The sequence below is a fragment of the Malaclemys terrapin genome, chromosome 5 (assembly GCF_027887155.1).
Source record: "Malaclemys terrapin pileata isolate rMalTer1 chromosome 5, rMalTer1.hap1, whole genome shotgun sequence".
Classification (NCBI taxonomy): domain Eukaryota; kingdom Metazoa; phylum Chordata; order Testudines; family Emydidae; genus Malaclemys; species Malaclemys terrapin.
This window is the reverse complement of record NC_071509.1, coordinates 42,517,989-42,542,156: the sequence shown is the minus strand read 5'-3', so window position 1 is coordinate 42,542,156 and position 24,168 is coordinate 42,517,989. Positions and strand designations below refer to the sequence as shown.

Here is a 24,168-nt window from a genome sequence, read left to right as displayed (position 1 = left end):
TACCCTGTTATGGTGAGATAGTAACACCACCTCCCTGAGCAGCATTGATGGTCGATGTACTGAGGTTGATGCTGCACAAGTGCACACATTCCTATGTTGACCCTAACAGTCCTCCAATAGCTGTCCCACAATATCCAACACTGACCACTGTGGTCTCAATTGTAATCTCCACTGCCCAGGAATCACATAGACTGGAAGGCCCCCTCCCATTTAAAACCCTACACGTTTTTAAAATGCTTTTTCCTAAGTGCCCAGCTTGGTGAGCACACCTAACAGCTCTCTGTTGTTTTATGCAATTTCCCAACCCTCCTTGTTGGCTAAATGCTCCAACTTGGAGTAGACAGGATATATTGGATCTTCTGTGCCTTTGAGAAGGAGTGGCTGAGCAAACAGAGCTCTGAACCAGCCATAGTAATGTTGACATCTATAAGCAGATCTCATGGGGGATACAGAAGAAGGGATATGACAGGGACCAGCAGCTGTGCTCTGTAAGCAAAGGAACTGAGGCAGGCATACCAGAAGGCTAGGGAGGCCTTCTGTCAACGCAGTGCCAAGCTGCAGACCTGCCACTTTTACAAAGAGATGCATGTCAGACTTGGTGGAGACCCTACCACCACCCTGCACGCCACCATGGATTGTTTCACTAATCTTATTACTGAATAAAATGCTATTATTTGGAACATAATTCATCTTTATTAGTTCACAACATACGTTGCATAGTGCCTATCAATTTTGAAAGCACCCACATGTTGCTGTACAGTGACACACCTCACAGGATCAGTGACAAACACACTGTAATAATCATAAATCAAGCAACACACAATTCCGAACAAGTTCCCAAACAGCCAGGCCAGATACAGCACAGTACACCACAATACAATATTGTGGCTCACGGTTAAAGTAAGAGCTCCTTCAATGCTTCACTAAGCTGCATAGTTCTGCATTGAATTCTTCCAATATCCCTTGTGTCTGGCTGTTCAAACTCAGCAGATAGCCACTTTTCCCCTTTTGCTTCACACACATTATGCAGGACACAGCAGGTATCTATAACCATTGGGATATTTTTCTCACTGAGATCAAATCTTGTGAGTAAACAATGCCAGCATCCTTTCAATCTACCAAAAGCACATTCAACTCTCCTTCTGCACCTGCTGAGTTTGTAGCTGAATCTTTTCTTGCTGCTGTCAAGGTGGCCTGTGTATGACTTCATGAGTCACCCAAGATCACTATTGATTGACATTTCAACATTTGCTAATAATCATCTTCTAGTTGGAGGAGGGTGGGGAATTTCCTGCTTGTATCTTTAAGAAGACAGGACTGTTCAGAAAGCTACAAGTGTCATGCACTTTCCATGACCAGTTCACCCTGATGTTGGTGATGCATCCCTGGTGATCCACCAATGCTTGTATAACCATAGAAAAGTAGCCCTTTCTGTTGATGTACTCTTGGCAAGGTGGTCTGGTGCCAAAATATAGGGATGTTCATGCTATCTATCACTCCACCAAAGTTTGGGAGCCCTATTGTTGAAAATCCATCCAGTATCTCCTGCATGTTGCTGAGAGTCAGTCCTGAATATCAGAGTTGATTTAACGGCCCTGCATACTTGCATGACAAGAGCCCCACAGTGGTTTTTCTGACTCCAAACTGATTGCTACCAGTTAGTGGGTAATCAGGCATTACAAGTTTCCACAGTGCAATCACCACCATTGATCCACTGTTAGTGCAGCTCTCGTTCTGGTGTCCCTGCACTGGAGGGTTGGGGTGAGCATGGCACGCAGATCCAGGCATGTGGCCTTTCGCATCTGGAAGTTCTGCAGCCACAGCTTGTCATCCCAAACCTCCATTACAGTGCAATCCCACCATTCAGTGCTCGTTTCTCAGGCCCAGAAATGGCACTCCACCATATGCAGCTGCATTGTGAAGGCCATCAATGACCTTGAATTGGTTCTCACCATATCCCACAGCAATTGGTCCTCCAAGAAATCATTCCCTGCTGATTTGTTCTTGCAGCTCGGCAAATACCAGAGGATCCTGTGCTTGTAATGCTTATGACAATAGTGCAGAGCTGTGCAGGCTCCATGGTTCTGTCAAAGATGGTGGATAGCGAGGAGGGCTGTACAAGTTTGTGGAATTTTGAAAAAGTTTTGAAAATTATGGGATGGAGACTGTTGCACACTGAGAAGTTGACACCTTGGTCCCAGGCACCCCTGCGTGACTCGTTTCAACCCCACCATGCATTGCTAAAACTTCCTAAAAGACTATGTGCTGGACAGTGGCAAGTTGCACACTGGGATACCTATCCATGGTGAACTGCACTGTGCATTGATACAAGCACTCTGGGTGTGGATGTGCAGTGCTGACGCAAGGAGACAAGCCCATGCACACGCGATATGCTAATTTCAGTGGCTTAATGACAATGTAACTTGCATCAACCACAGTTTGTAGTGTAGACATGGCCAAAGTCTAAACCTATGTTCATGAGGGTTTCGTTACCACTAACATGCATATGAAATTCCCATTGTCCTTTTGTACATAGACCAATGTCTTTTAAGAGACAGAAGTTGAATTAACTAAAGTACTTCAAGTATTTGTTCTTTTTCTTGCTAAGGTTAAAAAGGAAGGATAGAAGGCAATTCAAAATAGAAATTCTTGCCAACTGTTTCTAAACAGATGCCAGTTCTATACACACAGAATATTTGCAACATGGAGAGATCTGATTATGATATTTTTTTCTACTCGTAGTCTTTTATAGAGAAGCATTTCATTTTTGGGTGGAAAATTAAGTGCAAATCTTGCCATATGTAAGCAAACTATCCACAAATAAGTGAGCATTTCCAAGAACATACTTTTTTGTATTAATATTTTCATTCAGGGCAGAATCTGACCCCTTTCAGTCTCTCCTAAGTAAACTCATCACCACCCACTAGAGGAAGTTTCTTTGGAAACCCAAGGCTTGCACTGATCCCCTGAAGTGATGTATTACATATGTCTGTTATATATTTCCTATCAAGAAACATATTTTGAGAGTAATAAGGCCTATCTTGCTCAAGGGAATTTTGAAATTGCTATATTCAATATAGCAACTGCACAGTAGAAAAAAAGTTAACTTATTCTAGATCCACAGAAGAACTACAGCTCTGACATTTCATCAAATAACATCCTTACAAATGAGCAAGGAAGGACCAGACTTATTCCTGGTTTATTGCATTCTAATCTGTAGAAAAATGCACACACTGCAATTTCAGAGTTATTTAAAGCAGCCTGATTACACTCTTGGAATTCGCAAGAGGCAGGTATAGTATTAGGACACTTTGAGCCATGTGGTGGTTGGCCCTGTACAGACTTTCCCATCATTTGTGCCCATTTGCAAAAGGCAAGCCACCGTGAGGCTAGTGAATACAGCACCTGTTAAATGACTTGTGCTGCTAGAATTCTAAAAGGGACATGGCTCCACTCCCCACGCAAGCCAGCTCTGCTGGCCAAGTAGGAAGGGGGAAAGCATGCTGCACCTTTTCTGAGGATGGCAGATGTTCTGCTACTGCATGTGTTTATCTGGGAACTCCAGGAGAAATTGTTTGCTGCTTCAGCCAGAATTCCCCATGATGGCTTCTACTTAAGGAAACCATTCCTAAGCAGACTGTTTTTCTATACCTCAATTTAGGCCCCTCAATTGAAATTATTCAGAAAGAGCTTATTTTTAAACATCTGGATCTAGATTTTGAATTCCCCAAATTTACTTCCAGGGGCTGGGTTTGGGGGTGTCTCCAATAATAGCACATCGTTTTCCAGTCACTACATAGCAACTACCAAATTACCAATGTTCTTGTGCTTGCTTGTTTCATAACCATTGGTATCCATTCAGCCTTAACTTCCTTTCCACACTGGGAATAGAAGGTTTTATTGATAGCAAAGATGACCGTAAATTTAAATGGGTGTGTGTGTGTATCACATGTAATTAATGCAAATCGATAGAAAGTCCCACCAGGACATTTAAGGGCTAATGGTCTTTGCAATAGAATACAGAAAGCAATAAAAGGCCTTGGCAGGTGATTAAGTGCCAAAGCAAAGCTGAGGCACTTGATGGGTGCAAATGCAGGTTATTGCAAGTACCATCCCATGCCATACATAATATGATTCTTATTATGCACCAAAACGAAAGAAGATGAAATAAACAACAGAATTAGGGGAGGAAGGAAAGGAAACAAAGTGAAGCCTGGGTCCAAAGAAATAGATTTTCTTTAAGAATCCCCTTTAATTCTCCAGGGAAGTGCCACCTATAACTGTTGTAGATAGCTCTCAAGGGAGGCTAACTTTGCTGAAAAGTTTTTGTTTGTAAAGGCAAAGGAGTATATTGTCTTATAACAGAATTTTGTACTATATTTCACTTAAATAAAACCTATCCTGGTGCAAAAATGTATACAACTTAATCATTCAGTTTCAACCTTTTAGATAGCAAAAAATAGCAGAGGGAGAGAAAAATAGAGTATGGTAATGGGGAAACAACAGCAAAGAAGGCTGTTTCAGATCTGCAGAAAAGGGACAATGGCGGGAGACTAGTGCTATAAAAGTGGGAGGAATAGAATGAGAAATGGAGACATTGACAGTTGATGTAAATTGGCCTTGACTTCGATGGAGCTATGGCAGTTTACAACATGGTTCACAAGGTCTTGCAGCAAATCTGGGGAGGATTTTAAAAACAGAGTTCTGTAATAAATTGGGAGATGGAGTAAAGATGTTTCAGGCTGAAGGTGATACAATATTGGTATTGGAGGTCAATTGGCATTTCTCTGTACCTTAGAGTCTGGAGATCTGGGTCTTGAGGAGGCAATAGAGTGACATTTCAAGAGAGAGAAGATTGTTGAAAATTGTATGCATGTCTTAGAGATGGAGACAAGCCAATAACACACATGACAAATTTATAGAGACTTACCAGGCATGCAAGGGGATGAAGTATTCAGGTTCAAAGATGACAGTATATCTATGGATACTTAAGAAAAATGGGTAGTCTAAATTCTTCCCTGAGCTCCCCCTGAAATTGTGGCTCTGCACCTTCCCAAACACTGGGCTCTGCCTTAAAGGCATGATCTAGCCTCTATCTATTTAATAGTAACTTCCAATACTGACCACTTGTAGCCATTCCATGGTATGTTTTGGAGAGCGGGAGGCAGGGGGTGAATTGCAGTATCCTGGATAAACTTCAACTGGGCAATTACATTCCCCCCACAATTTCAGTTGGATGAGATTCTTTATTTCCAGTCCTAAATTAATATCTGGTGGTGCTATGCAAGGTGAAAAAGCTACTGTGTTTCAACCCTGCCCTCAGCAGCGACATTTTATAGGTGGGTTATTCCTTTGTCTGACTGTAGTTTGTAAAACAAATTAGGATCCTTACGGATAAAGGATATATTAATCTCATAAAAATGTCTGGAACAGAGAGACTTCAAATAGTAAGGAGTTGTGGAACTTACCTTTGGTAAGGTTAGTGCTAACTTGTATAAAGGTGACTGGTCCTGATAGTCAGCAGGCAGAAGGGGTTGATCCCAGTTCTTGGCTATTGTTTCTCTGGTTATTTTGTAAAATACTGCAGTTCCCTTGTAATGAGGTGAGCTGTAGTTACCGAATTCATCCACTTCTTTGAGTTGGAGCTCCAGTCTGGGCTTTCTTTGTGAATGAAAAATAAGCCTGTAGACTTTTCCAAAATCCTTCCCATCATCTGTATTCAGTATAAAAAGATGTATTTCTTATACTGAGTTTTAATGTCTGATTCTATGACATATAAACACAGTCTTTTGGGGAGCAAGATAAGTCAATAGGACTTATACAAATAAAATTGTTTTCAGGATTGGGACCTAAGCATGAAACAAAGAGCAACAGCTAATCTTTCCTGGCCACTTACATTAACAGTTACATTATCTTTGCAGTTAACTGCCTCAAAGTGCCTCTAAGGAGAGAGGTGCTGCTGATTGAAAAGCAATGCACATGGCATGATAAAATTAATGAAATACAAACCATGGAGAGACAAGAAATGAAAGTCCATGTTGACAATGAATTTAGTACAAGCAGAAGATAATATTGTACCTAAGGCTCTAGAAAACAATGTGTGCTATTTTGTTAAATGTTACACTTTTTGAGGTGAGCAGCTGGTCAAAGTTCAGGGCCTTTCAGGATGTTCCAGTTGGGAGGGAAAATTGATGGAACCAGGAGGAACCAAAAACCAGGAGACAGTTTTCTTGCACCACTGGTGCAAACTCCTTCAGCCTGCACTCCCTCTATCCCCTCTTCCCTTCCCCCCCCAAAAAAAGTTTTCTCAGTATGCTTTTTCCAGGGTTGTCTTACAATGTGACCTCTGAAGGTGGTAAACTACACACTCATAATTCATTTTAAAACCTGGCAAAGAAGAGCATAAATATTTTGGGTGGGATTTTCAAAAGTGCTTAGTGTTGAGCTACCTCTACTCCCGCTGCAGTGAATAGTTCTTACCATTGCAATAGTGAATGACAGGAGTTAGACCAACTGTGAGCACTTACGCAATTTCTAAACAATAGGCCATCATCACATTAATTAAGTCAGAGGGCCACCAACAACAACATTAATATGCCCTAGATGCCACTATCCATTAAAGTCAATTGAGTTACTCCAGATTTACACTGAGGTAAATGAGCAGAATCTGTCCTTTTTGATTTAAAATCCATTTAACCCAAATGAGATGTTCTTAAAACAACCATAAAAGGAGATTAGTAGAAAAGGGAGGGCTATGGGTAAAATATTGGCCCTATTGAAGAAATTGACAAAATACCAATTGTCAAGTGGGCCAGGATTTCACCATATGAACTTCTTTTCATGTAATCATAGTGGAGTGGTTGCCTATTGAATTACAAGTTTACAAAAAATAAGGATTGAATGAGAACACCGAATTGTGCCATTTCAAATAATTAACTAAATGCAAGCTCGCTATTTGCAACAAGTGGAAGCAAGACAAAGGTCTATATTATATCAGATTTGTTCACTTGATTGTATTTATGTACAAGAAACAGCCAGTTTACCTGAGGCAAATATGTTGCCACTAAATCTAAAATGAATCTGCTCTCCTTCTCTTAGTTGAAACTGTTGCGTTGGTTCTGGAGGACCAAAGTATCCCTCCTCATGGAGGCTTTGCAGCTCCCAGTTCAGTTCTTTCGACAGAACCAGTAAAACAACTATTTTATGAGGGTTTTCTTTTTTCCGATATAGTACGACATTAGCCATGGTGCTGCGAATGGCTTCCTTCAGAGCCTGAATAAACAGAACTAGATGTGTATTGTCCATGGCAAATGAGAGGCGAATGACAATAAAGCTGCATTAAGAAGAGAGAAGAAAATAAGTAGTCCCCGAGGTGACGCTTAATTCTTTATTGAATGATAAATAGTTTTATTTACCTTTTGCAACTTATCAAGCAAGATAATACAGTGGTTCAGATAATTGATGACCATTCTATCACATTTTTCCTCCTCAAGGTAGGAAAAAAATGCTCAGATTAGTTTCCTGGGGTATGACATAAGGCCAAAAGTCAAGCTGTTCAGGGCTGAAAGCTTTATTGAAACATTCCTCTGTTGTACATAATTTTTCTCCCATTAAAGGCAATAGGTAAAATTTTCAATTGTGAGTTTGGCACTTATCCTAAGTCTTATTGACTTTCAACAAAAATCCCATTGATTCCAACTGGGCGTTTTAATAGTACATTTGAAAGGGAAATGAAATGTCTTCTGTGCTGTGTACCTTTTGGACCTTGTTGCCAGAGGATATTATTGACTTAAAACAAAATATGAAAGGCTAGATATGTATATGAATAACTCATGCTTCAGGGCATAAAATAACCACAAGCTGGGGGCAGGAAATTTTTTCTTGCTGTCTTACAATACAGTATTGAATAATTAAATGGTCTTGGTTGTAATGGGAAGGTTATACTTCCATCTGAAACATCCACCAGTGGCATTGACTACTGTTACACAGAATATTAGAATAAATTCTCAGTGGTCAGTTCAGGTATGTTAATCCCTATGTTATTTCAGTTCTCATAAAGACTCAAAAACCAGCCAATGAATCAAAATATTTTAATTTGAATAAGAGTGTAAGTGGTTTTGAGGGAAGTAGAATTAATGTGCATCAAAAATTTTATAGAAATGATGACTAACGTATAGTCTGTAGGATCTTCAGCTGAAATACATTTACTCATATTTGATCAACTATATTGTAATTACAAATGTAGTATGTACATTAGAGGATAAATACAAAAGCAGTCTCATTTTAGACCTTTATACCATACTAAATGAAAGATTTTAAATAAGTATTTAAAACTATGTGAATTTATATATTAGTTTCATTTTATATTTTTAAGATATGATGAAACTGAGGCAATTTTGTTACATATTTTAATAGCAATATATTTATCATTCAGTATGTAGAGAACTGATTTTCTCTCCCCGCCCCCTCCCCCATGTTTCTTCCTGACAGATCTTTTAACTTCTAGAGCCATTTAGATTATTTAACTGGATGGAACAATAATGCAAGATACAATGAGCCTCTCTAACAACATTTTCAGATGTAAATCTGGATATTTGACATGAATAAGATACACAACTTGCTGCTACTTGTAAGAAACTTAAGTGTTAGGTGTTCAGTGTTAGGGCATATCACAAAATTCTCTATTTTGCTTTCAAAATCATACAGTAATAAACTACAGTGAAAAGAAGAACAGGAGTACTTGTAGCACCTTAGAGACTAACAAATTTATTAGAGCATAAGCTTTCGTGGACTACAGCCCACTTCTTCGGATGCATATAGAATGGAACATATAATGAGGAGATATATATACACACATACAGAGAGCATAAACAGGTGGGAGTTGTCTTACCAACTCTGAGAGGCAGTCTCTAAGGTGCCACAAGTACTCCTGTTCTTCTTTTTGCGGATACAGACTAACACGGCTGTTACTCTGAAACTACAGAGGTAATTGCTGCACATGTACATAGTAATCTGCACTTTCAGTATACTCCCAAATACTTCGCAGTTCGACACAATAAGGTCTTTATTCTAACATTCAAGGTTTTGAGCACAGAGACCTTATTTTTCCAGAACTCCAATAGGGATTTATCCTGCATAAAGATTGCAGCACTAAGCCCAATATGTATGAAGTCATGTGCATAAATTCTGGGGAAAACAAATCACAAATTGATTTTTGTAAGGTTTAAATGCATTTGTGTCAAGTGTGGTTAGACCTATGTTGTTTTGGTTGCCAGGCATCATCCATCATACAAAGTTTGTTGGCAGAATCTTTACATAAACAGAGAATTTTAAGTGAATACTAGAGAATATATGTCAACATCAAATCTTAAAACTGAGAGTTATGCTCATCCAATCAGGGAGCAGAAACACACTGTCCAATCAAAATTAATTACTATAACTCATATTTCAAATGTCAAGTGCATTCTATGTTAAGTTTGTGCACAATATGCAGATGAAGAATTATTTACCAAAATAAAAATTTTGGCATAATTATTCATAACATACAAATCTAAGAAAGTCATCAGTATATCATGAAACATTTACAGACTGAAAAAGCCAAACTTTGGCAAGCAAAATAATTCTTAGTGAATGATTTCTCAGCTCTAGTAAGTTCCCATTCATCAATTTGTTCGGATGTGAATATTTTACCTAAATAATTTCTTTCAATTATTTATGTGTTACCTTTCTAAATACTCATCTACTTCAAAAGATACAAGTCCGTTCCGTGCATTCCGCACAATAACATCATCAAGCACAACCCACTCCTCTTCTTTGCTTCTGTAACCCAATACTTTCAAGGATTCACCGAAATTCTCTCCATGTTTTCTCACCGAGGCACTCATTGCCCTGGAAAACCACAAGACATGAGATATCATTACAAAGGTTAAAATAAAGCTCTGTGGATATTAAACACTTGTGTTGTAGCAGTATCTTTCCCCTTCTCTTTAACCTGCCTAACTGCAGACCATCTGGTATGGTTTGTCTCTTACTGAAAAACTGCATCTAGAAAATGGCATGTATGGACTAGTTTCCAGGTATACTCAGGCTCTGTAATTTGGAAAGGTTCATGTCCAAATGAATGTAGTTAACCTATAGTCGAATATTGAGCAAAACTTATATCAAGGTTTGCTTTTGACAGGGTCATCTGATTTGCACCGATTCAGCAGAAGTGGAAGTACGCTTTAGCCCTGTGCAAAATCAAAAGTCTGATCTTGGGGAAAATAAACTAGCCTTCCGAAACTAGTTATAGTTGTTATGTGAACCAAAATATAAACTCATAATAAGACAGTTAACAACAACTGGGGAAATTACATACAATAGCACACTAAGATGCTGTCTATCGGAGCCAGAGAAACACAGCAGCTAGGAGATATGGTTTATTTCTGACTTCTTCAGCTAGATCAGAGATCTCAGCAGAAAAGCCACTTATCAAGGAAGAACAAAATTAAAATAGTTTCTGCTGAACTGGAGTGAACAATCTGACATGGGACAGACTCAATCAGGGTCACAAAAAAAACACAATGTGACTTCCTCCACCCAGCCTATCCCTATGAACAAAGCTTGACCTTTAAGGGCTCAATTTTCAAAAAAGCTGAGCTCCTTCACTTCCTATGGACTTCAGCTAGAGCGGTGGGAAATCAGGTGTTCTGAAAAAAGCCTAAATACACTCTAAAAAATGGCCTGAGAAATTTTGCAGATGTCCAAAGAAAGCAAAAGAGTTTGAATCAAGATTATATAGATGCTGCACAGTGTTTCATGGACACATAAGTTCAGCGGCTGAGCTTTTTGGACAAACTGCTCTCCCCCCCCACACACACACCTGTGTCCCTCAGGTGTTTTAGTTTAGTTTGAACCCTGTTTCGTATAGACCCTGAGTCTGTTTCTGCTCTACATTATGTGTGTGGTATAAGCTTATGCTTTAAAGAGTTCTAAGACATTGATTGATTAAATATAAAATGGTTCAAAGTACAAGGAATATGTGAAAATAAGTTGCAGTTCGTTGTTTTATTTTGTGTTAGTCCAGGCTTTGAACACTGTGTACTGTATAGGAGCAGAAAAGCTTAAAACTATGTGGCTCACTATTTAGGTGACTGAATCAAGTTATTCAGCCACATTAAATTGTGTTTGAGACATTTTAGTTTGACCCCTGTTTTGTACAGAGCACAATCTTTCTGCTCTGCATTACAGGTATATTTGTACTAAGTGAAGTAATGAAATATCCTGGGTCTTCAAAGAACAGAATCCATGTTACAGGCACACTTCAAATTAGAACCTAGCATAAATTCAAGTACTTCTGAAGTTGAAGTCATGTAGTTTACACAGCTCTAGGCTGATAGCATTGCTAAGTGTGGGCAGATGAGATGCAAGCATTTGTGCACCATCCAACATCCCTGGTTCAGGATATCAGTTTGGAACTTTCCACAAGCAGTGATGACCAACCTTGCCAAATCACAGGGTGGATCTATGATGAGGATGAGGGTCTACACGGGATTAGAATGAGACTTAATCCTTTTAAATAAAGTAATCTAAGGAAGTTTCCAGAAGTGAAAAATAGGAACACTTACTCCCTTTATCACCTAGACCCCTGCTTGTGCAGAAGCCTATTTATAATATATATTCCATCATGTAAAGACAATTTTCAAAGGATCAGTAGGATGGGTTAAACACCTCTTTGGGGTTTAGGGGAGGAACATTTCTAGGCTGACAGCAACCTGCTCCAACGGGTCCCTAAAAAGAAATCCCACTACCGCTGTTCCTACTACAGAGTTTTATGCAGGCCTTTACCCAGGGAAGCAGACAAGTGGGTTTCATTGTCAGGAGCACTTCATTAATCTGTCAGTTAAGAACTACTATTGGGACTTGTCACCAAGATTACCAAAAGTGACTAGTGATTATAGTTGCCTCTATTTTCTAAGGGGGAGGGGCTGATTTTCAGAAAGAAATGTGGTGCTGTGTGTCCACCCTCTGATCAAGCTGAGCAGTGCTGGGCACCGTGAAATTGAGGCACACAAATAATCACTAGGTTTTGGAACTCTTGACCCATATAACCTTCTGGCCTTTTAGAGTAGAGCCTGGAGACCAGGCTGGCCACCTGCCCATTATAAGGTTGCTGTCCTGAGCAGCTGGAAATATTGATTCTTTTGTGCGTTGGACTATTTAAGTTTCACATTACTTGATGTCATTAATGGCCATGAAGAAGCATTGAGTAGGAAACAAGACTTAGAGTGAGTGGTTTTCTTTAGTTTGTTCTGCTAGGAAATAAACTCAGACGTGTACAGCAATGAAGGGTGAATCCTGGACATGACTGTAGCTACACATTAAGAATCAAATGTTGCCACCCTCACTCGAATTGAGTTGTATTCTGGACGACACATGGAGTAAGATACTACTCAATGTGAGTCAAGGTGGCAAAATCTGGTGTTAAATAAAATGAAAACAGCTAAATTCTTCTTTGCTATAAATGTCTCAATTTTCCCCCATCTTCTGTTTAAAAACACTGGGTGAGATCCCCAGCTGGTGTAGGTCGGGGTGGTTTCATTGAAGAAACTGGAGCTATGCTGTTTTACATCAGTTGAAAATCTAGCCCATTATATTTTTGAAGAGGACACCTTCAGGACACTTTAAGGTGAAGAATCCATTTTAATATAAAAATGGTTTAGTCAGGACTATTTGCAATTCCTTTGATGTCTTGATCTTGCTGGATGTGTAGGTAGAAGTTCTCACTTACCGAAGATGATATGCAGTTGTAACCCTGGTTACAGTGGCACTAGATGCTCTTGCATGTTCTGTTGCATCTCCTGGTCTCTTTTTTTCTGGATTTGGAGGACAGGGTAGAACAACACTGACTGACTTATTAAATGGCTGGGATGAAGGATGCTGGATATGAACCAGTGGGCTAGTAGACACTACTGAATGGTACATGTCATATTTTGCCTTTAATATGGAAACCAGTGATGGCTCAATTGGCTGGACCTATGTATAGCAAGTAACAAAATAATTAATTTACAAGTAATTAAACAAAATTGCTTTAAAAAAATCATTTTAGTTTAACTTCAGGAACTGGAGGAGAGTTGCATTTCACTAAATCTCTTGACATTTTTTTAATTGAGACCATATAGATTTTTTTTTCTTTAACTCTGTTGAAGAGCTCTAAGGTTCTTCCTTTCTCTATCATTTTACCAAATGCACAACCAAGTGCTTTGCAACAGTGTCATCAGAAAATTCTGCCATTGTTAATTAAATAATTTGGACTCCTGTTACTGTGTGTGATTGTCTTAAAAGGTATCAAGTATCGGGAGTAGCCGGCTTAGTCTGTATCCACAAAAACAACAAAGAGTCCAGTGGTAACTTAAAGACAAACAGATTTATTTAGGCATAAGCTTTCATGGGTACAAAAACCCACTTCTTCAGATGCAAGGTAGAATTTATACACTACCTTTTTGTCTGTATTCTTATATTAATTTTTTATTATTCTTTCTAGACACATTTTATTTGCCAAGAACTTTAAAGTCATGCCACTTCTCTGATTTAACTTGTTAATGTTTTCATTTACATATTACAGCTAGGCCAAATCTTGAGGTTCTTAGATTAAACTCTCACTGACTACACTGGGAATTTTGCTTGAGAAAGGATGGAGCATATTCATATCATTATTATTACAAGTAATTATTTACACATATTTACAAACATAGGGTCAGATTTTCTGGATGCACCAGATCAGAGAAGCTATAAGGTAGCCAGTTTTATCTCCCAGATTCTCTGTCCCTAGCCTTCCAGTTCTCTAACTTTGGACCAGCTGGTTATAAGCCCCTAGGAGCAATACACTATCTAGGAATAGCTGAAGCATATCATAGTCCAGCCATTCCTGACCTCCCTACTCTAGGAACACCCTCTGTGCTTGTGACTCCAAGGAGGAAGGAATAGTAACAGTTTTTTTTTTGGCTCTATGTCTGCTGGGGACACCCACACAATGAGGTATTCCCAGCATAGGATTTATAGCAGTGTGCACAAACTTTTTCTGTCATGCCCCCCCTTACCAGTAATGGAATCTGTCTGCAACCCCTCTCTATTACTGCACAGCTGGGGGCAGAACTGGGGATGGGGGAGTAGCTGAGGCTAGAGGCAGAGCTGGCTTTGGGGCAGAGAGCAAATGAGGGCAGAGCTGGGCCGGGGACAGAGCAGGTTATAATCTGGAGTGGAACTTCGGCTGAGAGCACAGCAGGGGGCAGAGTGGCCAGGCCTGGAGCTGGGCTAGGGGTGGAATGGAGCTGGGCGGGGGGGGGGGGAGAGCAAGGGGTGAAGTGGGGCTGGGGCTGAGAGTGGAGCAGAGGGCAGAGTGGAACTGCGGCTGGGATCAGAGCTGGGCTGGGGTCGGAACAAGGGTCCGAGTGGAGCTGTGTCTGGGGGCAGAGCTGTACTGGTGGCAGTGTGGAGCTGCAGGTGGTGTTGGAGCTGGTCTGGGGGCAGAGCAGAACTAGGTGGCTTTCAACCTGCCATCCGAGGGCTGGCCAGGGCTCTACCACACCCCCCCCAAAACATTCCCCCTAAGGGGGCACACCCCACAGTTTGAGGACCACTGACTTATAGGGAGATGACTCCTCTTTTTCACTTCCAGACTAGCTCAAAGGGAATGGATCACAGCGGAGAAAATTTGCCTACAAAATACATCACTGCCTGACCCAAAGACTTCATGCACTGTGTAGATTTTTTAATTATAATAATTATTATTATTGTTGGAACAATCTTGTTTCCCAGAACATAGCAAGCATATAAATAGCTACTGCTTCATTTATATCGGCAGATGATATGTTTACTATGACACTAAATGGTTTTAACAAATGCTATTTATGTTTTTGACACCACTCAAAAATGAAGTGACTGACCTCTTTCAAATACATATTGGACACTTTCATATAAAGCAGCAAGAACATCTGCATGCTTATGCTTATGAAGTTATTATTATTCCTCAAGGGTTCTACTCTGTAGAAAGGCTAATCATGAAAGTGAGCAATTTATTGTAAGTGGCCTTCTTAATCATCTCAAAATGTGAAGTAAAAATTATCAATGTATTTCTGTTCTTACTCCATGCTTAAGATGAAAGGATCCATTTCACACCGTTTTGACTTCCTTGTTCATAGTGGTGAAACATCCACATGTAAAGCTGAAGTAGGCAGGCTTTTTCCAGGGGAAGTTTACAAGAATTATAGTGGATTGGAATCCATCTCTCCCTTATAGGCAGATGTCAGACAAGCCTCACATGTCTATCTGACTCTTATCCCTGCCCCTGAGCTGGATTATGGACTGTAATCCACACATCCCCCTGTGCACTGGATCCATAGAGTTGTGGATGTCCTGCCAAAACTTCCCTAGCCTCCTTTCAAGTTGGCCTGTTTGGAGTTGACATGAAACCCAGGACTGTTATGCATAAAGATTTCAGAGTCCCCCTGAGTGTCCACTCCATAGCCACTCAGCTGTCTATGCAGTGGAACCACAGTAATAACACTGTTTGGAGGCCTTCCATCATTATGATGGGTTTCTCTTTGGAACTACTCATGTGACATGGACATGATGCGAAATAAAATATGAATATTTCACACTTACCTTTAACTGCATGGTCACTGGAGAACTGAATGTTTCTGGAGGGTAGTAGAAAGAGATTCTAGAATCCATGCTTAGCTTTTGTGAGAGCCCTTTCTTTGGAATGGTGAATGTTTCTTTTTTTAAGCATGACACCACAGAAAAAATACCAAGCTGGCAAATTTTCACCTCTGCAAAGGCCCCCTTTGTGGGAGAAAAAGATGCTACAATTGTTAGTAGATTATCATTTCCGATGGATGAACTAACTATATTCTGAGAAGCAAAATGAAAATAACTTAAATGTTATTACCATTTTGACAGCCTGGTTCCCTACTGTGTTACTCGGGTAAATTTCAGTGGTGAATAAGGCTCAGCGTCATTAACAAGGTTGCCATCCTATGTTTAGTAAGTGGGATGGTGGGTGTATGAAGATATAATTGTTACTCTTCTTTAAGTTAAATGCAAAATAATCTCTCCTCTGTTTCATTTACCAAAGAATTGTCAACTTCACACAAATGCTCACATTTAAAACAAAACAAAACTTTAGAATCATCTCTATTCTGGGGCAAAGAACTTCTCCAATTTAATGTTTCTGAAGAGATGTTAATCGGTGAGTTTTGTATCCAATCAACCATGGGGAATCTTGGAGAGAGAAATACAATTTAGTCTAGAAAAAGATCCACACTGAACCAAATTATGCTCTGAGCCACCTGAGGGAGGAGGGGAAGATAGGCAGCTTTAGGTTTACCTTTGTGCCTCCCTATATTGGGGGTTGTTCTGGGGGAGTGAATTAGCACCTGACTTTTGAGGCACCCACAACTAGTGGAAAATGTGGGTCTTCGTGTTTAGGTAACCTTGGCAATATATGAAATTCATGATGGAAAGCATGGCTTATTAATCACTGCTTCAATTGCAAAATTTAACTCAACCTTAACTGTTCAACCACAATAGATCCTTTCATAATTCTCAGATACAAATTCACCAACCTTCTGGTTTCCCTGGCACCCATCAAAGGAAATGGGAGTTAAGTAACTTGATTGAAAGTTCATATCCATCACCTTCACCATGATATCTCGATAATTTCCTCTGTAGCGTGCAGTGAATGGGATTGCAATGTTGATAGGAAAGGGAATTAGTTTTCCATGGTCTAAGCATGCAACACTGATGACATTGCTGACCAGCTCCTCAGAATCTTCCACCACCAAGGAACTCATGTCATTGATGATCCTGCATACTAAATTTTCTAAAGTGATAGAAGGTGCTGTAATATAACAGGCAACTTCAGGTTCAATCTTACCACTCACTTCTGCTAGAAATCTGCAGAAAAATACACAGTATTATTCTTTGGGATTTTCTTTTTTTGTCCTATATTATGTAAAAAATAAAGTAATTAATGTATACATTTAATATACTTAAATAATAAATACATCCAAATTATCTACCTATCTTTTCAGTTTTTATAAAGCACAAGGAACTCATCAGTAATACCTTGCATTAACTAACTAGTGCATAGGACCTAGAAAAATATAAGTGAGACTGATTAAAAATTTGTTACAAATTAGTGGAAAGCTGCCTAATTTTGGGACCTGATCCAAAGCTCATTGACATCAATCAATTAAATCTTTCTACTGGTTTCAATAAGTTTTGAATCTGACCCTTTATGTGCTCAAGATTTTAGGAAGCTACATTAAAATCTTCAATGCAGGGTTACATTTTTATTAAGTGTCCATGCTAAAGGGTGAACTGACCTTTATGCATCTCCATAAAGCACTCCATGCTGGAGTGCACGCAGATGTGTGTTTACAAATAGTCAACTTTTGCATACTTACTCTTTGTTCATCCAGGGACTTGATCTTTCCACTTTTTCTGAATCATTTGTTGAAAGATTCATGGCAGGTGTATTGCATATATTCTCCAACCTTGTAGACTCAATTGTATTGTTTCTGTTGCTCCCAGTAATCTCATAAATTTCCTCGTTTCTGTTGTCATCTTTTTCTTCTTCACATGAATTCTCTGTTGGTTTGTGATCTTCATATTCCATCTGAGTTGGTTGATCAGAAAGATTAATTACAGATCTATCACAGATATCTTTGGATTTTCCAGATATAATTATATCCTCTCCATTGCTCCTGGGAACTTCTTGAAAAGTTCTATTTAGGCATTTCTTATTATAAGGCCCTGCTCCATGACTTTCCTCCTTTCCGTTGTAATCTTTTTGCTCTGTATGTGAACTCTGTAGTAGCTTGTGATCTTCATTTTCCATTAGCTTTGGGAAGTCTCTGCTTACTGCCTGTTCTTGATCAGGATTTTTTTCACTTAATGATATAGCAGTTTCTTTTCCCACTGTTTTGTTTTCGCTTGGCTGGTCTTGGTGAATGTTTGGACTTTTCCTTTCATTCATGGGAGAAGTTACCTGGAGTGGCTGACTTACACCAGCAGATACTTTCCCAGAATGTGTCTCTTCTCCTTCACACACAACTGTTTCATTGAAAACATCTTGAACAATCTGGGATTGAGATTTATCATCATGGCTGCATCTAATAACATAAAATTTGTTTTTTGCCTCTTGAAGATGTGTAACTGTATCCAGAAAGAGTTCAATTATTTTTTGAAGACAACCCATAAAAGTGATATCTAGAAAAAATGTAATTAATTGAATGTCGCTGTGAAATATTAGTGATAGTGTGCAAAAAAAGTCAATATGTACACAAGAGAGACAACATGGGTGAAGTAATACATTTTACTAGACCAACTTCTGTTGGTGAGAGAGACAAGCTTTTGAGCTCCACGGAGATCTTTTTCAGGTCTGAGAAAGGTACTCTGAGACCTTAAAAAGACTCTGTGTGCCTCGAAAGCTTCTCTCTCTCTCTAACCAACAGAAGCTAGTCCAATAAAAGAGATTACCTCACCTATCTTGTCTCTCTAATCTCCTGGGACCGATATTCTTTCACCTTAAGAATAAATGTGCTTGCTTATAGAGAGCTGTATGGTAACTTGTAACTGAGGGCAATTATGCTGTTCATAGCCTTTAGAGAGAAAATAAAGCATGGGTGCTGGACATTTTGGGATTCCCTTTGTTACCTTACCAAGGCTATGAACAATGTAATTTCCCTCGGTTACAAGTTACCACACAGCTCTTTCTAAGCAAGCACATTTATTCTGAAGGTGAAAGCTTTACAGAGAAAGCAAATTTAAAACAATAAAAGAACCTACATGTATGCTAAAAGGCTAATCACACCAGCTCAAGTCTCGAGTTCTGGTAGGTGTCAGTCCTTCAAAACTCATAACTGGGTCTTCCTTGTGATTAGAAGTTCATAACTTTCTCAGATTCAGAATCAGAACAACCATGAATAGTTCAGTCTTTCCTTTGCACAACTTGGGCCTTTCTGGCTTCATGTATAAGGTGATCAGCAGACAATGTCCCACTCCTTAGGGCATAGCTTCAAAGGGCTGGGTATTTTTTAATAACCAGAAGTGAGGAATTTGCATTCACCTCCCAATAGGAATTCACCAGGAAAACCACTTAACACTTTTTGTTCCAAAAGTACATTCTCAGGCACATTGTTCAATATAGTCTTTTGAACCGCTGGGTCTCACGTCTGTTACAATTCCATCCCTCGGGAGGTTACATACAATCCCAGCCCACAATAATACATAAACCATGCATGTAACACAATGAACTCCAAAGATACATAAACTTAATTCAGTAAGGCCTCCCAAGCACACCACAGGAAATTGCCATATCTGTCACAATGTGACCTTATAAGAAAAATGGATTATTTTATTTTCCTGATTTGTCTTGTCTTATGCCCTTTCCTGAAAATTCTTACAAAGAAAAATGTTCAAGGATTTTAGACGTATTACTTTTACAGCAACCCTCAAGCCTTTTGCTGTCAACTCTGTAGCAAATGGAGACTTTTGGAACTGTCTCTCTTCGTTTATTAGATGCATAACAAACCTCTGGGAGCATTTCTCAGCATATTTCTGTTCATTACTGTGTGATAGTCACAGGCTTGTTTTTGAGGTTAAATCCAGTGCAAGTCAATACAAATAAAAAAGTGATAGAGATGAAACACCATATGCAACACTTACCACTTGCAAAAGATTGAGAGAGAGAGAAAGAAAGGACACCAAATAGGGTGATTCTCTTCTGAATAGAATCCAGTAACTCACATTCACTGCTCCTTTTTTCACACCTAATGAGTAAGCTGTCTGGGTAAATCAATACCTTATTGTTTTCAACATGAAAAATAATTGTATTATATGATGATGTTATTGGTGTGATGCTATACATTAGATGGGCCTTTCCTTTCAGTCCTCGTTTTCAGTGGCTTATATCGGTCTCCAAAAATTACATTTTGGAAGAAAGTTTTTTATATTTGTACTTAGCCAAGGAATTAACATTTGAAAGATCCAAAGAAAATGTATTTATGTTTGTTCATTTACCAGAGTATGAAAACTACATTTTTTATTGCTGAAGTTGGAAAAAAATTGTGCAGATGCATTTTTTCACTCTAGCGACTCTAAAATGGCTTGGATCTGAGATTTCACACTTCAAAAATGTAGATTTCAATAAAGGATGACTGCTTTCATAATGTGAAAAAAATGGTTGCAGAATAAAGAAATGAAAGAGTGCGTATAGCATGCTCTACATGTACCCTTACTGGCTCAAGTATGTGCCATTATGGGGCTAAATTGTGCATGATGTTTACTAATGTAAATCTGAGCAATTCCACAGTCTTCATTAGAAATACTTTGCATTTACAGATTTACTAGAAGAATTTGGTGCGTGGTTTGTACAGTAAACATAATCCATTCAAGATATCTCACCTTATGGACCAGCTAGAATATACTTGGTAAGGTAACAAAGGGAATCCCAAAATGTCCCTAAATATCCCTATACCATTCTGGCCTTAAAAGGGACTTCATTTAGAATAAAGTCCTATTCTCCTGTCCCTGTCACTACCATAGGCGCTGACTTCCCCACTTTCCCCTGGGTGCTTGACCACCCCCCTCTGCCCCTGGTCCCGCCCCTACTCCACCCCTTCCATGAGGCCCTGCCCCTGGCCTGCCTGTTCCCACTCCTGCCCTACCCCCATTCCAACTCCTTCCCCAAATTCCCGCTCTGGCCCTGCCTCTTCCCCACCTCCCCCCTGAGCGCGCCACTTTCCTGCTCCTCCCCCTCCCTCCTGGAGCCTGCTAAAGCTGCCAAACAGCTGTTTGATGGTGGTCAGGTGGGAAACGCTGGAAGATAGGTGGAGGAGTGTGGACACGGCACGCTCAGAGCGGGGGGAGGAGGAGGAGAAGGAGGTGCAGGAGGTGAGGGGAGCTTGGCTGCCAGTGGATGCAGGGCACCCACTAATTTTTCCCGGAGCACCCATGGAGTCGGCGCCTATGGTCCCTACTTCATTATCTACACTAGCCATTTCCAGCCCACCAACACACCAGCAGCCAGAGGCACAACTGATTGCTGACCCAATGCCCCTGCAATATCTGCAACTGCAACTCAGCCAATATGTAAAGGTCAGGTATTCTGTCCATTTATAACAGAAAAAGTGTTTTTATTTATATGTATTTTGATTTGTAATGTGTCTAGTCTTAGAGCTCTAAGCACTTCTACCAGATGTAAAAAAAAAATCAGTTCATACTATAACTCACAACAATTAAAAATTAATACCAAGAAAAGGATTCTACACTGACTAAATTATCAGTTTTGAGGCACTCATTCTGAGAATATCCCAATGGTCATCTCAGGAACATGATATGGGAGGAGCTCAAGTGTGGTTTCAAGATGCCCTACTAGAGTAAACATTCTCATTGTTTCACCAATCCTTTGAGGTAAAACAGAATAAGAAAGGCAGTGGGGGATGTGCTCCATCCCTTCCACTCTTTCTCCAATGCTTTCTCAACCCTCAGAGTAGACTCCAAAAAAAAGCACCTGAAAAGCTAAGGTGTATTCCTCTCCCTCACCCACTTGTGAAAATTGCTGACAACATGCAATTAAATTAGGGGATTTTTTTTATTTAAATTCATCATAATCTCTCTCACGCATCAAATACATGTATATGGATGCATCTGGTGCCATATGTGGGGGAACCTACATTTTGGATCCTAAGAGTATGGAAAGAGGGATTCCAGAATGGATGGATAAAGAGGCTATGAGGAAGATCAGTTTCCAGTTGCATCTGAGATCCACTTGGCATAACAGAGAAGGGGAGCAGTAGCAGGACACAAACTCGCTTCAGGGGTTTAAGCAAACAGTTAATACTGCTTATATCACCTGACAAGGCTTGCAAAACCTATTGAGCAATCTTAAATCTATTTAAGTGACCAAACTGTTACCTAATACTATAAGTAGGATCCAGAGCGTAAGGCTATTACAAAAACATTACCATGGTCGCCCACTACAGCAGAAACTATTTGCCTGCATCTAAATGGTTTCAATTTGTGTGTTATTTGCTAAATAAAGTTGCAGCCATTAAGCCATTTCACCTTAAATTTGTCTCAGATTTTCCTTACAGCCTACACACGAGTTTATGTACAATGAACATGCATATTAAGGCTTTAAAGCTGGCACTAGATACAGTAATACAAAATATTGCTACAGATGCCATGGATATTACATGTAAAGTGCAGTTTGGAAAACCCCCATTACCTGAAATTTGGATCTGAAATTTGGAAATAAAAATGTAGATTTTTATTTGAAATTTTCAATTTTCCCCAATTCCATTTTTTCCATATCTTGAGCCATTCTGAAAACTGAGGTTTGCCTATCCTATGTACCTTTGCATTTCCTGACATGTATGTGTTTAAAAGCTGAACCATATCAATACATAGTAATTTTAGACTATTCACCAACATTATATTAAAAAGGGGGGGAAGGATAGCTCAGTGGCTTGAGCATTGGCCTGCTAAACCCAGAGTTGTGAGCTCAATCCTTGAGGGGGCCACCTAGGGATCTGGGGCAAAATCAGTACTTGGTCCTGCTAGTGAAGGCAGGGGGCTAGACTCAATGACCTTTCAGGGTCCCTTCCAGCTCTATGAGATAGGTCTCTCTCTCTCTCTCTATATATATATATAAGAGCCTTTCCCCATGTTACAATGTTAACCTTAAAATTTCCTTCTGTGCATTTTTTTTAAAGCATGTGATCACTTTAAGGACTATGCTTTCCTTGTTTTTCTGACCTGAGATAACCCAGTTTCAGAATACAGTGGCAGTCTATGTTTAAGTGTCTCCTAACTTCTTAACTAACTCATTGTTTTATCTGAAAGAGAGAGACTATGGAAAAGAATCTTTTTGGAAAAAGAGAATCAGAGAGTTATGAATGAATGAAAAGTAGCTAATACAGATCACATAGACATAGTTGGGAAAACCAAATTGCAAGCAGGTCTTTTCTCACTAGAAAGCTCTTGTATGATCTTGGATATCTTACAAAAACCATAGAGCTACGATTCATAAGTACAGGCATAGCTGAAGATCTGAGTCAGGAAATTATATCTCTCAGTTTCTTAATCCTGGTGTGCTAAACTAGAATATTATTAAAGGCAGAATTTGTATTTTTCTGCTATATTTGGCTAAATATTCTTGATTTGGTGGGATTTTGGGGAGATTTTTGGTTTGCAAAAGCATGCTATCCTTTGTTAAGGAAACTATTTTTAATGTGAATCCCACACTAAATAACATAATTGACCCATTAAATGTAAATTTGTGTAATTAAATACTATTAGCAGACTAGTTTAACAGTGCATTAAGAAGGGAAAAATCTAGAGTAATTTAGTTTCCTCAGGAAAGATTGGAGGAAGACTTTCTGGTTTGCTTGAACTGTGCAGGACCAGAGGGCAGAAGAGCCAAGAATTGGCCCTTAGTTGGTTTTTTTAATACAAATAATAATGCAAACCAATATAGATAAGGAAACTTTGTATTATTTAATTCATTATTCTACATGGAAACCTTTTTTTAACTCACTATCTCTTCAGAAAAATACAGAGGAAAAAAAAGTAAAATATATTCTACTGAAAGAACAAATATTGAAGTTCCAATGAATGTAAAATGTGACTTCACATGAGCGTCAGAGGGCAAAATTTGGCTTATTACATATTAAATAAATTCTCTTTATGTTAAACTCATCTTTACTTGCCTTGACTTGAAACCAATTGCTTGTGTTTGTTCTGAAGAGTATTCAATAGCTGGCAGGTGTCTTGTAGGATCTCTGTAGTGTGTTGTAGCTTTTGACTGAGGGAACTGCTGAGCTCTTGCAAGAGAGAGATCAATCTAGGCACATACTCCGCTGTAGCTTCATTATCTTGAAGGTCACTCTTTAGAAGTGTTTCTCTTATCATTAGGTTTAGATGCCAAATCTGTTCCAGTACTTGACTTGGTTTATCTGTACCAGCTGTTATCTTACATTCAGCTACTTCCATTTTTAAATATAGAAAATATTATTGTAACTTCTCACATTCAGAACACTTCCAAAATATTGTAGCTTCAGTTTGTAACTTAATCAGGGCATAAGAAAACTGTTGCATCCTAGTCCTACTGAAAAATCAAGT

The 24,168-nt window shown here is 39.2% G+C and overlaps 1 protein-coding gene across 1 annotated transcript in view; it reads right to left on the bottom strand.

The window, feature by feature from the left end:
* The window catches only part of DTHD1 (death domain containing 1), a 40,576-nt gene extending 16,447 nt beyond the window's left edge, over window positions 1-24,129 (bottom strand). Inside the window, exons 1-8 of the mRNA XM_054028880.1 lie at window positions 23,757-24,129; window positions 17,448-18,252; window positions 16,605-16,935; window positions 15,643-15,822; window positions 12,770-13,014; window positions 9,724-9,888; window positions 7,044-7,333; window positions 5,469-5,713 (exon numbers count right to left, since the gene is read on the bottom strand). Coding sequence (XP_053884855.1) covers window positions 5,469-5,713; window positions 7,044-7,333; window positions 9,724-9,888; window positions 12,770-13,014; window positions 15,643-15,822; window positions 16,605-16,935; window positions 17,448-18,252; window positions 23,757-24,039 — 2,544 coding nt within the window. The 5' untranslated portion in view covers window positions 24,040-24,129. The remainder of the gene's footprint in view (window positions 1-5,468; window positions 5,714-7,043; window positions 7,334-9,723; window positions 9,889-12,769; window positions 13,015-15,642; window positions 15,823-16,604; window positions 16,936-17,447; window positions 18,253-23,756) is intronic.
* Window positions 24,130-24,168: the final 39 nt, after the last annotated feature.